The sequence below is a fragment of the Trachurus japonicus genome, chromosome 22 (assembly GCF_045865225.1).
Source record: "Trachurus japonicus isolate A0001 chromosome 22, Traja_1.0".
NCBI lineage: Eukaryota > Metazoa > Chordata > Actinopteri > Carangiformes > Carangidae > Trachurus > Trachurus japonicus.
In genome coordinates, this window is record NC_140928.1 from 6,751,122 (window position 1) to 6,767,765 (window position 16,644).

General features: G+C 44.6%; 1 protein-coding gene across 2 annotated transcripts; it reads right to left on the bottom strand.

Annotated features, from left to right (window-relative positions):
- Window positions 1–708: 708 nt before the first annotated feature.
- LOC146963338 (protein NLRC3) lies at window positions 709–16,375 on the bottom strand. Of its 2 annotated transcripts, XM_085767421.1 has the most exons (10): window positions 16,264–16,369; window positions 13,723–13,795; window positions 12,926–13,136; window positions 9,380–11,186; window positions 9,104–9,277; window positions 8,641–8,814; window positions 5,034–5,207; window positions 4,761–4,934; window positions 4,472–4,518; window positions 709–1,223 (listed from the first exon to the last, which is right to left on the bottom strand). In XM_085767421.1, the coding sequence occupies exons 1-10, from the start codon at window positions 16,329–16,331 to the stop codon at window positions 709–711; spliced, it is 3,417 nt and encodes a 1,138-aa protein (XP_085623547.1). In that variant the 5' UTR covers window positions 16,332–16,369. The 2 variants fall into 2 exon arrangements, with proteins under 2 accessions (XP_085623547.1, XP_085623548.1); XM_085767422.1 differs by lacking the exon at window positions 13,723–13,795 and having other exon boundaries at window positions 16,264–16,375.
- Window positions 16,376–16,644: the final 269 nt, after the last annotated feature.

Consider the following 16,644-nt stretch of genomic DNA (forward strand, 5'->3'; position numbering starts at 1 on the left):
TCAGTCAAACAAATCCTCCATATTTACAACACTTAGGCTATGTGACATGAGGGCGGCTGGAGCTGCTCCCAGCTGACATAAGGTGAGGGCAGTGTTCATCCTGGACAGGTCTATCACAGGGCCGCATATAGAGACGGACAATGCACACACACTCACATTCACACACTACGGGCAATTTTTTTTGGACTGTGGCAGGAAGACCTAAGTAAGTACCTGGAGACACGGGGAGAGCATGCAAACTCCACCGAGAAAGGTGAGAGCGCTAAACAACACACCACTGTGCTGCCTGAAGAAGAGCTCACAGTCCAGATATCATGACACAATGTATAACAATGAGTGTAAACTACAGTATAAAAACGGAATCATCTTACACTCCCAAATATTGCCTTTTAAAAAAAATGTATATAAGTAAACGGTATCAAATACAAAAAAAATAAATCATTCACACACTGTCTTGAAAAATACATTAATCTATTACATTCAAGAGGACAGAGTTATGCTTTGTGACCTCAAAGCATTCCTGTCATATCACATTTAAGAAAAATGGGATGGAGGCACAATTTCCATCAAAATTTCAAATTTGATGTGCTTAGTATGGCATCTGTGGATGCTGTTGTGAAAAACGTACAATGCTCAGAAAGACTGGGGCCATTTATTACAAATGTGTTTTTTTCTAGGACTGCAGCAGTGACTTGAGTGAGTACCTTTTTAAATTTCACACAGAGTCACTGAGGACCCGACTCCAAACCCGGCGTACAAAGGTTCAGTGAATGTGCAGCTGAAGGTGTGGAGGTGGACCACTTTGTCCCAACGGACGCCATAGAAGGACAGGATGCCAGCAGAACAGTCAAGATGTAGTGCTACTCTGTTAAAGACAGAGGAGGAGGGTATGACTGTTTCGTGGTGGTTGTGCCAGACAGAGTATTTACCACCAGAGCAGCACAGACTCCAGGATTTGTCATTCCCTCCAAACCTGCAGTTAGGTCCGCTGCCTCTTTGTATTCCTCTGTAAGTTACTGCTATATCAACAAGTCCTTTCCACTCAACCTCCCAGTAATGGCGGCCGCTCAGACCCTCTCTACACAGCAGCTGACAAATGTCAAACCTATCTGGGTGATCGGTGTAATCCATGGCCCCCTGCACCTTCGTCACAGATCTGTTGTCTTTTGACAGTTCGAGGTTTCTGTGGGCTGTATTGAGGTCCAGAGTGAGTGTACTGGCATCTGAGGGTGAGAGCAATACATAAATCTGTCTTTTTAAGTAGTATTTCTTTTTAAAGAGAAAGTATAAAAAGAATTTTTAAAGAAAGCCTGGTCGCTTTTCTGCCGTTTTGCTAACCCTCGTCCTGGCCATGTGCATTTGTTTACAACAGAGCTGGCAAGAAATCTATCAATAGAGTGGTAGACAACGTCATATATCATACGATGTTACGATATTTGTGTAGTGTTATAAACAAAAGATTACAGGTTACGGGGCACGTTTGTGTCACGGTGTCTTATAAAGTTGTTTTTCAGCCAAGGGACACTAGGTGGAAGGCAGAGAGCCTCCATTCTCCCTGTAACAAGTCAAGCCATTTATTAAACCATCACATTCACAATTACTCCAAAGCTGTTTAATTAAGGTAAAAATGTAGCATAGTTAAGCTACAAATCCTGCATAGGTCCTCTTTAACATTCATGTGATGTTAAGCATTGATTTTAGCGCTGAATCTAGGTCAACTGCTCTTAGTTGTAGATTGTTGAAGACATTTCACCTCTGAACCAAAAGGCTTCTTTAACTAATTTCAGAATTGAAAAGGCTTAAGTCAAAGTCCAGTCGACATAGATTCAAATTTCTTAGAGAACTGAGACCTGAAAGACTAAGAACCTTTACAGATTTTAGCACTCAATTAATTTTACACTAGACTAGGGTTTCTCAACGGGGGCGGTACCGCCCCCTGGGGGGCGTTCTGAACTTTATGGGGGGCGCTGGGAGCGTGAGGGCTGAGAGGGGGGCGCTCAGGCAAAAATGGGGGGCGCCACAACTTGGCTCCTACAAAGTTCATTTGAGTTCTACTTTTTCAACTTTAATGGTTTCCCAACTTTTTAAGTGCAAATAACCGACATAAATAACCTACTTTTCAACTGATTTAACCCGCAAATATAACACTTATGCGGAAAATTCCCGCATACGTTTCAAACCAACCATAGTGCGCACTACAGGAGCGCTGCGTCAGACGGTCTGACTTAAATGACACACACGTCTTTGTATAGTTTACCCATAGGCTACTGAATGAAGTTAGATGGATTTTTTATACCAAGTACAGCCAAACATTAGTGTAGGCTACAGGCTGAAGAAAGAGGAATAGCAGAGCTCCTGTGACTGCTCGTCCCTGCGAGGAGCAGGTGACCCGAGCCGTCTTTTTTTTTTTTTTTTTTTTTTTAGCGGCGCCGTCTTTACAGGTGAAGCACACGCACATGTCCGCCCGACTTTACCCGACGGGGTTTTCCTGCCGATCTAAGGTGATTTTTGGCTGCCACCTTAATAGTTACAGGGTGCATGTTGGGTCTTTATAGCGTCTTGCACAAACACCCCGTTTGAAGAGGGAAGCCCGTAAATTACCAGCGGCGTAATGTCAATAGAAACCGAGGGGGCAGGTGCCCCCTCAGATTTGAGAGATGTTTTTTTTTTTTTTTTTTTTTTTTAAGTTACTTTACCTTACTTATTATTTTACCATCTAGCTATGATCAGTGGTCATATTGAGTGAAATGTATTACAAATAATGTCATAGTCCATCTCAAAAATACATCATTGCCTTTTTCCAAAAATTACAACTCCCCTCCTTTCTGATGGATGTGGTCTCTTCCACCCTGACGCACACACGGGCACCTTGCCTGCATCAGTCCGTGCTTGGGGTAAAAAAAAAAAAAAGTCTGTGCTAGGGGAGGGGAGCTACCTTCAATGGAAATGTGAGAGCAGTGTAACATTAACTAGGGATTTCAAATGTTTAATCAAAGTGGAACTATGCAAGTCCGCTGCTTTTCCGCTGTTTTGCTAGCAGTCCCTGGCCATGTGCATTTGTTTACAATGAAGCCGAAAAATCAATACATGGCCATGTGCATTTGTTTACAATGAAGCCGAAAAATCAATACATGGCCATGTGCATTTGTTTACGATGAAGCCACGAAAAATGAATATATGGAGTGGTGAAATAAGTTTTTTGAAATACATCCACCTTATTGTTCCACATTGTTAGCCAAGATAATGTTTCTGAAATTCAGTTTTACCAACTATTTGGTCCCCAGTTAGTGCCCAAAATAAGTGATTTGAGGGCATCCTCAAAAAAATTTTGCATGCACAATTGGACATTCTAGCACCAAATCAACAATCTTTTTTTTTTTTTCTTTAACCGCAACATAGGGTTCCCGTCATGATATTGTTTGTATTTTGAGCATTAAAACTTCCATAGTCCATAGTTTTCTTAGTTTGATATGTCAAGAGACTTTTGGTTAAGTAACCATGGACAGCTCCGTCATCATTACCATCATTATGGGCAGTTTGTGTTCTAGAGACCTGTAAAAAAATAAATAATTTAGGTCAAATGCTGGAAATTTGAAGTCCGCTTTTTGAAAATGACAAACTGTTTTGGTGCTTGAAATATGTTTACCAGAGTCTTAGCTTCACAAAAGCAGTGAAATATGAATAAAGTAACAGATAAGTGTAGAAAACAAGTTTAAACCGAAATTTTGTAACATTGTTTTTTTTTGGGGGGGGGGGGGGCGGGGGGCGGTCAGAGGATCATGGTATGGTCAGGGGGGCGTTGGTTCAAAAAAGGTTGAGAACCACTGCACTAGACTGTCTGTTTACTAGGAAGAGTAAGCTCACAATAATGCAATTCAGTGTTCAGTTTTTGTTGACATTGTGTTGAGAGAGATGAAAGAGATGTTAAAGAAGAACTATGCAGGATTTTTAGCTTAACTATGCTACATTTTTACCTTAATTAACCAACTTCGGAGTAATAATGATGGTTAAATAAATGACTTGTAGCTTGTTCCAGGGGGAATGGAGGCTCTCTGCCTTCCACCTAGTGTCTCTTGGCTGAAAACCAACCTTGTAAGATCAGAGCCTCCGACCCGGTGTACCAGCTCTCGTCTCTGCGACACCGCCACACAAACGCGCTGTAATAATCCATAATCTCATAAGACTACACAAATATACACGTCGTAACATTGTATGATAATATAACATTTTCTCTCGCTCTATTGATTGATTTTTCGCCAGCTTCATTGTAAACAAATGCACATGACCAGGAGGAGGGTTAGCAAAAGAGAGGACAAGAAACCAGACTGCATTACTTTTAGTACGCATTCACATTCCTAATAAACTGAGAACCCAGTGCTTGTATCTTGTATGTTTTCAGATGAGAGATTTCAAACTAAAACAATTGTATGTGTCATATTGTCTCCTTGTATAAAACTGAAAACAGACTTACATTTTTTCAGACCTGGACTCAACGCATCCTTTCCACAATGATCCAGACTGAAATAAGACAGACCAGGGTAACGTCAGTATCCACATTTATGGAAACATGGCCCTTTGCTTGTGTGATGAGTTTCAGTATGTACATTATCTCACAAATGGTTCAAAGCAACACAATATATCTCCTCTAGCAGTGTACTTGTACACGCCTTTGCTAACAGAGGGCAGTCAACATATCTCAATGACGTAGTTACTTTATTCACAGCTCTGCTACTGGGAAAAGCTAGAAAGCCTCTTGGTACCTGAGTTTTTCCAGTCTCCACTGTGGATTCTTGAGTCCAGCAGACAGCAGCTTCTCTCCTGACTCTCCTGGATGATTGTAGCTCAGGTCCAGCTCTTTGAGATGTGAGGGGTTGGACTTCAGAGCTGAGGTCAGAGATAAGCAGCCTTTCCCTGTGATCTGACAACCAAGCAACCTGCACACAATACACCAAAAAAAAGGAAAAGGATTTGAAAGTAAATTTCCAAAGTACATTGTTCCCATTCATCCCATGAGCAAGCTGATGAGCCCTTACTTGAGAGTTTCCAGTTTACAGTGCTGACTCCCCAGGCCAACAGAAAGCAGCTTCACACCTGAATCCTGCAGGTCATTGCTGCTCAAGTCAAGCTCTTTCAGACAAGACGACTGTGAGCTCAGAACAGATGAGAAGTTTTGACACGATTCTGCCCTGATGTTGGTTTGATTTAGTCTGGTGAGAGTAGAAATGTTCATAATTATTATTAGGATAACAGAGTAACTTTATCCATCCATCCGAGTCCGGGTCGCGGGGGCAGCAGTCGGAGCAGGGATCCCCAGACTTCCCTCTCCCCGGACACTTCCTCCAGCTCTTCCGGGGGGGACCCCAAGGCGTTCCCAGGCCAGCCGAGTGACGTAGTCACTCCAGCGTGTCCTGGGTCTTCCTCGGGGCCTTGCCCGGAACACCTCACGAGGCAGGCGTCCAGGGGGCATCCGGTACAGATGCCCGAGCCACCTCAGCGGGCTCCTCTCGATGTGGAGGAGCAGCGGCTCTACTCCGAGCTCCTCCCGGGTGACAGAGCTCCTCACCCTATCTCTAAGGGAGCGCCCCGCCACCCTGCGGAGGAAGCTCATTTCGGCCGCTTGTATCCGGCATCCCGTTCTTTCGGTCATGACCCAGAGTTCATGACCATAGGTGAGGGTGGGAACGTAGATTGACTGGTAAATCGAGAGCTTTGCCTTTCGGCTCAGCTCCTTCTTCACCACAACGGACCGATACAACGCCGCACCGATCCACCTGTCGATCTCGCGCTCCATTCTCCCCTCACTCGTGAACAAGACCCCAAGATACTTAAACTCCTCCCCCTGAGGCAGGAACTCTCCCCCGACCTGGAGGGTGCAAGCCACCTTTTTCCGGTCGAGAACCATGGCCTCGGACTTGTGCTGATTCTCATCCCAGCTGCTTCACACTCGGCTGCAAACCGCCCCAGTGCATGCTGAAGGTCCTGGCTCGAGGGAGCCAACAAGACCACATCATCTGCAAAAAGCAGAGATGAAATCAAGTGGCTCCCGAACCGTACCCCCTCCAGCCCTTGGCTGCGCCTAGAAATTCTGTCCATAAAAATAATGAACAGAACCGGTGACAAAGGGCAGCCCTGCCGGAGTCCAACACGCACCGGGAAAAGGTCTGACTTATTGCCGGCAATACGAACCAAGCTCCTGCTCCGGTCATACAGGGACCGTACAGCCCTCAGCAGAGGGCCTCCGACCCCATACTCCCGGAGTACCCCCCACAGGATGCCACGTGGGACACGGTCGAAAGCCTTCTCCAAGTCCACAAAACACATGTGGACTTGTTGGGCAAACTCCCATGCACCCTCAAGCACCCTGCGGAGGGTGTAGAGCTGGTCCAGCGTTTCACAGCCAGGACGAAAACAGCATTGTTCCTCCTGAATCCGAGGTTCGACTATCGGCCGAATTCTCCTCTCCAGTACCCTGGAATAGACTTTCCCCGGGAGGCTGAGGAGTGTGATCCCCCAATAGTTGAAACACACCCTCCGGTCCCCCTTTTTGAAGAGAGGGACCACCACCCCGGTCTGCCATGTGATGCTGCAGAGGCGTGTCAGCCACGACAGCCCCACAACATCCAGAGACTTGAGGTACTCAGGGCGGATTTCATCCACCCCCGGTGCCTTGCCACTGAGGAGCTTCCGGACTACCTCAGTGACTTCAGCTTGGGTGATGAATGAATCAACCTCTGAGTCCTCAGCCTCTGCTTCCTCGACGGAAGGCGTGTCAGTGGGATTGAGGAGATCCTCGAAGTATTCCTTCCACCGCCCGACGATATCCCCAGTTGAGGTCAACAGCTCCCCTCCTCCACTGTAAACAGTGTTGGCGGAGCACTGCTTCCCCCTCCTGAGGCGCAGGATGGTTTACCAGAATTTCCTCGAGGCCGACCGGTAGTCCTCCTCCATGGCCTCCCCAAACTTTTCCCAGACCCGAGTTTTTGCTTCCGCGACCACCCGGGCTGCCGTCCGCTTGGCCTGCCGGTACCCGTCAGCTGCCTCGGGAGTCCCCCGAGCTAGCCAGGCTCGGTAGGACTCCTTCTTCAGCTTGACGGCATCCCTTACTTCTGGTGTCCACCACTGGGTTCGGGGATTGCCGCCGCGACAGGCGCCGCAGACCTTACGGCCACAGCTCCGGATGGCCGCGTCAACAATGGAAGTGGAGAACATGGTCCATTCAGACTCAATGTCTCTGGCCTCCCTTGGAATCCGGTCAAAGCTCTCCCGGAGGTGGGAGTTGAAGACCTCCCTGACAGGGGATTCTGACAGACGTTCCCAGCAGACCCTCATGATACGCTTGGGTCTGCCAAGTCTGACCAGCTTCCTCCCCTGCCAGGGGATCCAACTCACCACCAGGTGGTGATCAGTTGACAGCTCAGTCCCTCTCTTCACCCGAGTGTCCAAGACATACGGCCGGAGATCAGATGACACGACTACAAAGTCGATCATTGACCTCCGGCCTAGGGTGTCCTGGTGCCACGTGCACTGATGGACACCCTTATGCCTGAACATGGTGTTTGTTATGGACAAACTGTGGCTAGCACAGAAGTCCAATAACACCGCTCGGGTTCAGATCGGGGAGGCCGTTCCTCCCAATCACACCTCTCCAGGTAACACTGTCGCTGCCCACGTGGGCATTGAAGTCCCCCAGCAGAACAATGGAGTCCCCGGTTGGAGCACTTTCCAGCACCCCTCCCAGGGCCTCCAGGAAGGCCGGGTACTCTGCACTGCTGTTCGGCCCGTAGGCCGAGACAACAGTGAGAGACCTATCCCCGACCCGAAGGCGCAGGGAAACGACCCTCTCGTTCAGTGGGGAGAACTCCAACACATGGCGGCTGAGCTGGGGAGCTATGAGCAAGCCCACACCAGCTCGCCGCCTCTCACCGTGGGCAACTCCAGAGTGGAAGACGCCGATCCGGGCGACGTGAACGTCCTTGATATTGTTCCACTCATGAGGGGTTTTGGAACCGCTCTTAGTCTGACCCGTCACCTAGGACCTGTTTGCCTTGGGAGACCCTACCAGGGGCATTAAGCCCCCGACAACATAGCTCCCAGGATCATTCGGGTGCTCCAACCCCTCCCCCTAACCTTATCCAAATAAGGTTAAAAAAACAATTCTAACCTTGCTTGCCTTTGAAAACCAAATTCAAAAAGGTTACAACAATTTTTAGCTATGCTAATGCTTGGTTTTTACAAATAGCAGCAATTTGTGTCTTTAATGCGGACAGAAATACCTCAACCACTACTGGATGGATTTCCATACAACTGTTCATGCCATTTAGTTTTGTAGGTGTTGAGTCATAAATAAAAGTATTGGACAAACTGATCATTGACATGATTATTGAGATAGGATACATCTTGAAGGAACATGAATGACTGAATACTCAATATCTGATAATTCCTTACACCAACCATGTTGTTATCACTAAATGTTTTTAATAAGTTAAACACTAAATTCTTTTATCTGCATTTGCAAAAAAAAAAAAAGATAATTTACATTAAGAATACCTCACATGTTAAATTTCAAACTACAACATTTGAATAGAGATGTAGTTGCTGCACAAATAAATGTTAAAAAAAAGCCTTATTAGCTGCTCCAACCTGAGAGTTTCCAGTGTACAGTGTGGACTCCTCAATGAATTGCAGAGTAGCTCCGATTCTGATTCATCCATGGTGTTGTGACTCAGGTCCAGCACCTTCAGGTTAGAGGACTTGGTGCTAAGAACTGAGGCCAGTGCTGTGTAGCTCTTCCCTCCAAGCTCACAACCATTTAACCTGGAGAAGCAGAGAAAACCCAAATAACATCAAAACATCAAAATAAAAACATTTCACAATTCATAATTTAGTTAAACAAAACTTCCACAAGCAAGGTTTCCTGAAAATGGTTTGTGAGGTGAATGGAGCTTGTTTTCGCAGCAAAATGTCCTTTGAATTATACTTTCCTTTTGACTTGGTCGGTTAGGAATTGCTTTTAGCTTTGCAATGTTTATGATTACACATACATTAATTAAAACATTAAGATATTTAGGATCCCTCAGGATCCCCAAAAAAGCAAAACTCTAACCTGAGGGATTTCAGCCTACAATCTGAACACTTCAGGGCAACTGAGAGCTGCTCCACTCCTGAATCCTGCAGGTTGTTGGTACTAAGATCCAAGTCTTCCAGGCGGGAAGTCCGGCAGCTGAGAACTGATGCCAGAGCTTGACAGCTTCTCTGTGACAGGTTACAGCTACTCAACCTTAAGAGGAAATGACAGAAAACAGCATTATATTGGGTGTTTTTCCCCACCTGCAGCAGTGTTTAAAACACATTCAATTTAATCTACTATTTATAAACCTACACAGATTTTTTGGAGGCCCTGATCACTGGCAGCAGCCCATGGAGGCCTTGGTCTGAGGCAGAGTATTTCCTCAGGTCAAACACATTCGGAGCTTCTCCTGATGACAGTAAGATGAAGACCAGCGCTGACCATTGAGCAGGAGACAGTTTTTTGCCGGTAAGTCTTCCTGAACTCAGGTACTGTTGGATCTCCTGCTCCAGAGAGTGATCTTTCAGCTCATTCAGACAATAGAAAAGATTGATGCTTCTCTCAGCAGAGGGACTCTCCCCTGTCTTTTGCTTGATGTACTCAATCGTTTCCTGATTGGTCTGTGGTTTGGTTTGTGGTGATGCTTTTAGTAGGCCTCGTAGAAGAGTCTGATTGGTCGACAGAGACAGACCCAGCAGGAAGCGCAGGAGCAAGTCCAGGTGTCCATTTGGACTCTCTAAGGCTTTGGTCACTGCAGTTTGGTGAAGACATTTCAGGTCAGATTTTGTGTTTTCTGTGCTAGGTTTCTGAGAGGCTGATTCACCCCTAAGAAAGAGATTCACCCCAGATTTGATGAAGGTCAGATGAACATGAAGAGCAGCTAGAAATTCCTGAAGACTCAGATGGACGAAGCAGAACACTGTGTCCTGGTACAGACCACTCTCCTCTCTAAAGATCTGTGTGAACACTCCTGAGTACATTGAGGCTGCTCTGATATCGATGCCACACTCCTTCAGGTCTGATTCATAGAAGATCAGGTTTCCTTTCTGCAGCTGCTCAAAAGCCAGTTTTCCCAGAGACCTAATCATCCTCCTGTTCTTTTTGCTCCAGTGTGGATCCGTCTCAGTTCTTCCATCATACTTGACGTTCTTCAGTTTGGACTGAACCACCAGGAAGTGGATGTACATCTCAGTCAGGGTCTTGGGCAGCTCTCCTCCCTCTCTGGTCTTCAACACCTCCTCCAGAACTGTAGCAGTGATCCAGCAGAAGACTGGGATGTAGCACATGATGTGGAGGCTTCGTGATGTCTTGATGTGGGAGATGATCCCTTTGGACTGCTCCTCATCTCTGAACCTCTTCCTGAAGTACTCCTCCTTCTGTGGGTCAGTGAACCCTCTGACCTCTGTCACCATGTCAACACACTGAGGAGGGATCTGATTGGCTGCTGCAGGTCGTGTGGTTATCCAGAGGCGAGCAGAGGGAAGCAGTTTCCCCCTGATGAGGTTGATCAGCAGCACGTCCACTGAGGTGGACTCTGTCACATCAGTCAGGATCTCAGTGTTGTGGAAGTCCAGAGGAAGTCGACATTCATCCAGACCGTCAAAGATGAAGACGACCTGGAACTGATCAAACCTGCTGATTCCTGCTTCTTTGGTTTCAGAGAAGAAGTGATGAACAAGTTCCACCAAGCTGAACTTTTTCTTTTTCAGCAGATTCAGCTCTCTGAATGTGAATGGAAATGTAAAGTGTATATTGTGGTTGGTTTTGTGTTCAGCCCAGTCCAGAGTGAACTTCTGTGTTAAGACTGTTTTCCCAATGCCAGCCACTCCTGTCGTCAACATCAACCGTACAGGTTTATCTCCACCATCCGTGCATTTAAAGATGTCTTCATGTCTGATGGTTTTTTCTGGTCTGTCGGGTTTCCTGGATGCTGCTTCAATCTGTCTGACCTCGTGTTCATCATTGACGTCTTGGTTTCTACCCTCTGTGATGTAGAGCTCTGTGTAGATCTGCTTCAGAAGGCTTGGGTTTCCTGCTTTTGCGATGCCCTCAAACAAACACTGGCACTTTTTCGCCAGGTTAGATTTGACGTGACGCTGGCAAATGGCAGCAGGCCAGTCTGAGTGAGCAAACAACAAAAACAATCAATAAGCAGAGGTACATTTAACAATGTCAGTCCTGGCAATTGTTTTGTTTTTGTTTTCTTTTTGCTCTGTGTGCGTATGTATGAATGGATGTGGGCATGCATGCATGCATGCGTGCGAGCATGCATGCATGCATGCGCGTGTGTGTATGTGTGCGCATGTGCGGACATGTATTGTATAAAAACATGTGGATGTGTGGGCATGCATGCATGCATGCGTGTGTGTATGTGTGCGCATGTGTGGGTATGTACTGTACTGAAGAAAAATATGTACACAAGCATGTATTCCTTGTTCTCTTGTGTGTGCCGGTGTTCTGTGTTTTGTTTTGTTTTGTTTTGAGTGTGTCTTATAAGCCCATGAGGGCTGGGCACCTATGGTGCATGACACCAAGTTTAAATTAAAAAAACTACTACTACTACCACTACTACTACGACAGGAATTTTGGAATGAGTTCAGGATAAATTCAAGAAGAAACACTATAGAAGAGTCATGAAAATTTAGTTTAGAGGCTCAAGGTTTGCATCTGAGCACAGTGCTAGCAATTCTACAGATGATCTGGGGCCAGTTTCCCGATAACGTTTTTTCTTAGCGGGCTAAGAAGATTCAAAAGGTTTATCTTACCCAAGTTGTTTACCTACCTATACTATACTAAGCCTGGTTTCCCAAACTGTTTCTCAGGAGGTTCCTCAAGAATTACTTTGTTACAAATTATGTACGGTGTGCTGTCCACGAGAAGGTGCTGAAATTGGCTGCTTGGATTGCTCAGGAATCATTTCACGCCTTAGCCCTTTCACTTAGCTCTACCCCTCCGTTTTGTGCATTCGTGTGTAGGGGTAGGGGTGTCCCACTTCCCCTTAAGACAGAGCGTTAGGGGTAAGTGGTAGGGCTTACCCCTACAAATGAAGATTTTTCAGAGGCACACTTCAAACAGGGGGGTATGACAAGTTTCCCAAAATGCATCTCGCGGCAGCTACTGCATTCGTTTTATTGAATGAAAAGTGGAAGGCTTGTAGCCTGACAAGCCAGACTACGGAGCAAATATATTTGCTGCCGCTAGGGTGCGTCTAAATTTCTAGGCTATAAGGCTTGTGCTTCACTTATGTATGTTGTTGAAATAAAAATGTACTAATAAATGTTGTCAAATTAAATGGCATATCATTATAGAGTCATTTTATAATCGTGGGAAGGCCTCCAAATAAAATTCTGCTTAGGGCCCCAATTTGGCCGTGGGTGTCCCAATTCGTAGAGGTTGACTTTCAACTCCTACTCCTTATAGCTCCGTTTCAAGGGGCAAGGGGCAAGGGGTAGGGGTAAAAAGGGATTGGGCCTAAGAAGAGTCTCCAGACCAACCTTACCAATGAAAGTCATAGGGAAAATATTCTTAGCAAAGAATGCTTTGGGAAACACCTGAAAATGTTAAGACAGAAAAATAAAGGTTAAGAACGACGTAGCGTTACGAAGGCTTTGGGAAACCAGCCCCTGATCTGTGTATTAGGCATGATTGTGTGCCTACCCACAGGTCATGATACTGCTGAAACATTTTAAATATTTAGATTATTAAATGTCTAAAGTGCTGTAATTCGGTGGGTACAAACCAGGCATACTAAGCTGTCATTGATTTATTCTCCTATCCTATAGCTGAGTTTCAAGATGTGTAGCTCTACCCCCCATTTCTTCTATCTTTCATATTAAAGTGTATTAAAAATCCTCTTACTTCTCTCCAGAACGTCAGCAAGTGCCGTCTGCTTCATTTTATTCAAGAAGTGCACCGTGATTTTGAGAAATGCCTTTGAGTTTCTCCTCCTTTGCTTTTTCTCCTCTTCATGGATCACGTCCTTATCTTTGCCTAAATAATCTGGTGTCAGGGTCCTCCTCAGCATCTCCAGCTCATTCTCCACAAAAGTGTGAATGTTCTTCTTAAGCAACTAAAAACATAAAATTTAATTTAATATTGACTCTCAGATAACAGCAGTATTTTCACTTGTAAATGGCAGAACAGCACGTGGTCTAAAAGTATAAATAGCCTATAAACACTATTATTAATATAGTGGAAGTTAAAGGGACAACGAGGAGTTTTGGAAAGCGAAGTGTTTTCACTACATTTCCCATGAGCTTCTGCGCGCACGGTGAAATTCTTGGACCGGACGAAAGCGAAAACATTTGCCAAGAATGTTTTCATTGATCAAGAATGAAAGTTGGAGATTCAAAGACGATCAGATACGGTCGTAGTTCCGACTATTAACAGAGATTTGGCTGCATTATTTCCATGACCCGCCGGGCAGCACCCGCGAAACCTAAAGTAGGAAATGCTGGGCGAGCCGACCACTAAATAATAAGAACAAAATAACTATAAAGACAAAACTATATATGTATCAAAAATGGACCATTAACAAGTGAGTAACGTAGATTCATCCACATTAATATGAGACTTTTTATAACCAAATACAAACTCCTTGTTGTCCCTTTAACATTTCTAACAGATAAAACATGTATTGTTGCACATTTACATACCGTGAATACAGAGTCCAGATCCATTTGTTTCAGCAGGGTGGACTGATCAGTGGGAACGTCTGGCCTGTCAATTCTGTGAAAGCACTCCGATATATAAGCTTCTATTGTATCTTGATTTACACACAAACAACGGTTAATCTCCATTAATGAATATTTTATCTCACAGAGACTTTCCTCTCACATACATTGACATGACATCCACCACCACCTGTGTTTCCTTTCTCACTCAAGTGTTTAACCTCAGTGTTTTCCCTTTTTATTTTGTTCATTGGTCCTCAGTGTTCCTGCCTGTGTGTTCTTCCCCTTGAGTTAAATAAATCATATTTTTCATTTCACCATAGCAGTTTCTGAGTCTCCATTTGGGGCCAGGTCCTCGTCTGTGACACATTTCTTCACAACAGTGTCATGGGGCTTAACTGAACAGTGCCAAACATCTCTGCTTTCATACTTAATAACTAAATTCAAACAACTGAGGACCCAGGTACACCCAGTGTAACCAAGAAACACCTGAATTTACACTAGTAACAGCTGCTGCCACCCCACACAGTCCATCTGCAGCTGATGTGGGCCGGCTGCTGCTGCTGCTGCACGTGAGTAAATGAAAAGTAATGATGGAGGTTTTTATGTTCCCATCATCCTCACCTTCCATCAGCAGAGCTGTGTCCATCTCTGAACATCAGTGGATGCCTCTTTGATCTGTCACTCCTCATGGACACAGAGCTGCGTTCAGGAGAAATGTTTCTTTTCAACTTTTTTCTGAAAGAAAACATTGGACACAGTTTCCACTAAGACTGAAGCAGGGTTAACTTTAGAGTTTATTTTGTGATAATGCATCCAAGAAATCCAAACATGTCGAGCCGCTCCAGCTCATACTAGCACTAATTTCTGTTTTTAGTGTTCCCATCATCCTCACCTTCGATCAGCAGAGCTGTCTCCATCTCTGAACATCAGTGGATGCTCCTTTGACATGTCACTCCTCATGGACACAGAGCTGGGCTCAGGAGAAACTGCTCTTCTCAACTTTTTTCTGGATAAAAACACAAGAAAACATTTACACTTCACACAGTAGCAACTGATACTGATGTGTATTTCGTTAAACACCCATCTTGAGAGTATGTTTCTTCATTTCATTTCAGACTGTATGTGTCTCTAGTTAGATTGTACTGTTGGTAAAAACATACTTCTTTTTCTGAGGGTAGAGGCTTTTTCTAGGATTGTTGAGACGATCTTCTGACCTGTCACTCCTCATGGACACAGAGCTGGGTTCAGGAGAAACTGCTCCTCTCACCTTTTTCCTGAAAGAAAGCATTGGACACAGTTGGCACTAAGACTGAGGTGGGGTTAACTGAGTTTATTTTGTGAACTTATTTTATGATAATGCATCCAAGAAATCCAAACATGTTGGACCGCTCCAGCTTATACTAACACTATTTTCTGTTTTTAGTGTTCCCATCATCCTCACCTTCGATCAGCAGACCTGTCTCCATCTCTGAACATCAGTGGATGCTCCTTTGACATGTCACTCCTCATGGACACAGAGCTGGGTTCAGGAGAAACTGCTCCTCTCAACTTTTTTCTGGATAAAAACACAAGAAAACATTCACACTTCACACAGTAGCAAGAGACTGAGGTGTATTTTGTTAAACTTACTTAAACACCCATCTTGAGAGTATGTTTCCTCATTTCATTTCAAACTGTATGTGTCTCTGTAGGTGGATTGTACTGTTGGTAAAAACTTACTTCTTTTTCTGAGGGTAGAGGCTTTTTCTAGGACAGTTGAGATCATCTTCTGATCTGTCACTCCTCATGGACACAGAGCTGGGTGCAGGAGAAATGTTTCTTTTCAACTTTGTTCTGAAAGAAAACAATGGACACAGTTTCCACTAAGACTGAAGGAGGGTTAACTTTAGAGTTTATTTTGTGATAATGCATCCAAGAAATCCAAACATGTTGAGCCGCTCCAGCTCATACTAATATTAATTTCTGTTTTTAGTGTTCCCATCATCCTCACCTTCGATCAGCAGAGCTGTCTCCATCTCTGAACATCAGTGGATGCTCCTTTGACATGTCACTCCTCATGGACACAGAGCTGGGTTCAGGAGAAACTGCTCTTCTCAACTTTTTTCTGGATAAAAACACAAGAAAACATTTACACTTCACACAGTAGCAACTGAGACTGAGGTGTATTTGGTTAAACACCCATCTTGAGAGTATGTTTTTTCAATCCATTTCAGACTGTATGTGTCTCTAGTTGGATTGTACTGTTGGTAAAAACTTACTTCTTTTTCTGAGGGTAGAGGCTTTTTCTAGGATTGAGATGATCTTCTGATCTGTCACTCCTCATGGACACAGAGCTGGGTGCAGGAGAAATGTTTCTTTTCAACTTTGTTCTGAAAGAAAACATTGGACACAGTTGCCACTAAGACTGAAGCAGGGTTAACTTTAGAGTTTATTTTGTGATAATGCATCCAAGAAATCCAAACATGTTGAGCCGCTCCAGCTCATACTAATATTAATTTTTAGTGTTCCCATCATCCTCACCTTCGATCAGCAGAGCTGTGTCCATCTCTGAATGTCAGTGGATGCTCCTTTGACATGTCACTCCTCATGGACACAGAGCTGGGTTCAGGAGAAACTGTTCCTCTCAACTTTTTTCTGAAAGGAAACATTGGACACAGTTGGCATTAAGACTGAGGCAGGGTTCTGAGTTTATTTTGTGAACTTATTTTGTGATAATACATCCAAGAAATCCAAATATGTCGAGCCGCTCCAGCTCATACTAATATTAATTTCTGTTTTTATGTTCCCATCACCCTACTTGTACTTTTTTAATACCTTTTTTCTCAATAAAAACTAAGGAAAACATTCACACTGCACACAGTAGCCACTGAGACTGAAGTGTATTTCGTTAAACCTACTTTA

What these genes read in the sequence shown, in the direction of transcription:
- LOC146963338 (XM_085767421.1), bottom strand. Translation starts at nt 16,331, where the DNA reads ATGAGGAGTGACATGTCAAAGGAGCATCCACTGACATTCAGAGATGGA. An exon ending in CACAGCTCTGCTGATCGAAG is followed by an intron (nt 13,796 to 16,263) that starts GTGAGGATGATG and finishes GTGCTTTCACAG; the next exon opens with AATTGACAGGCCAGACGTTC. An exon ending in GAGTCCAGGTCTGAAAAAAT is followed by an intron (nt 1,224 to 4,471) that starts GTAAGTCTGTTT and finishes TCTCACCCTCAG; the next exon opens with ATGCCAGTACACTCACTCTG.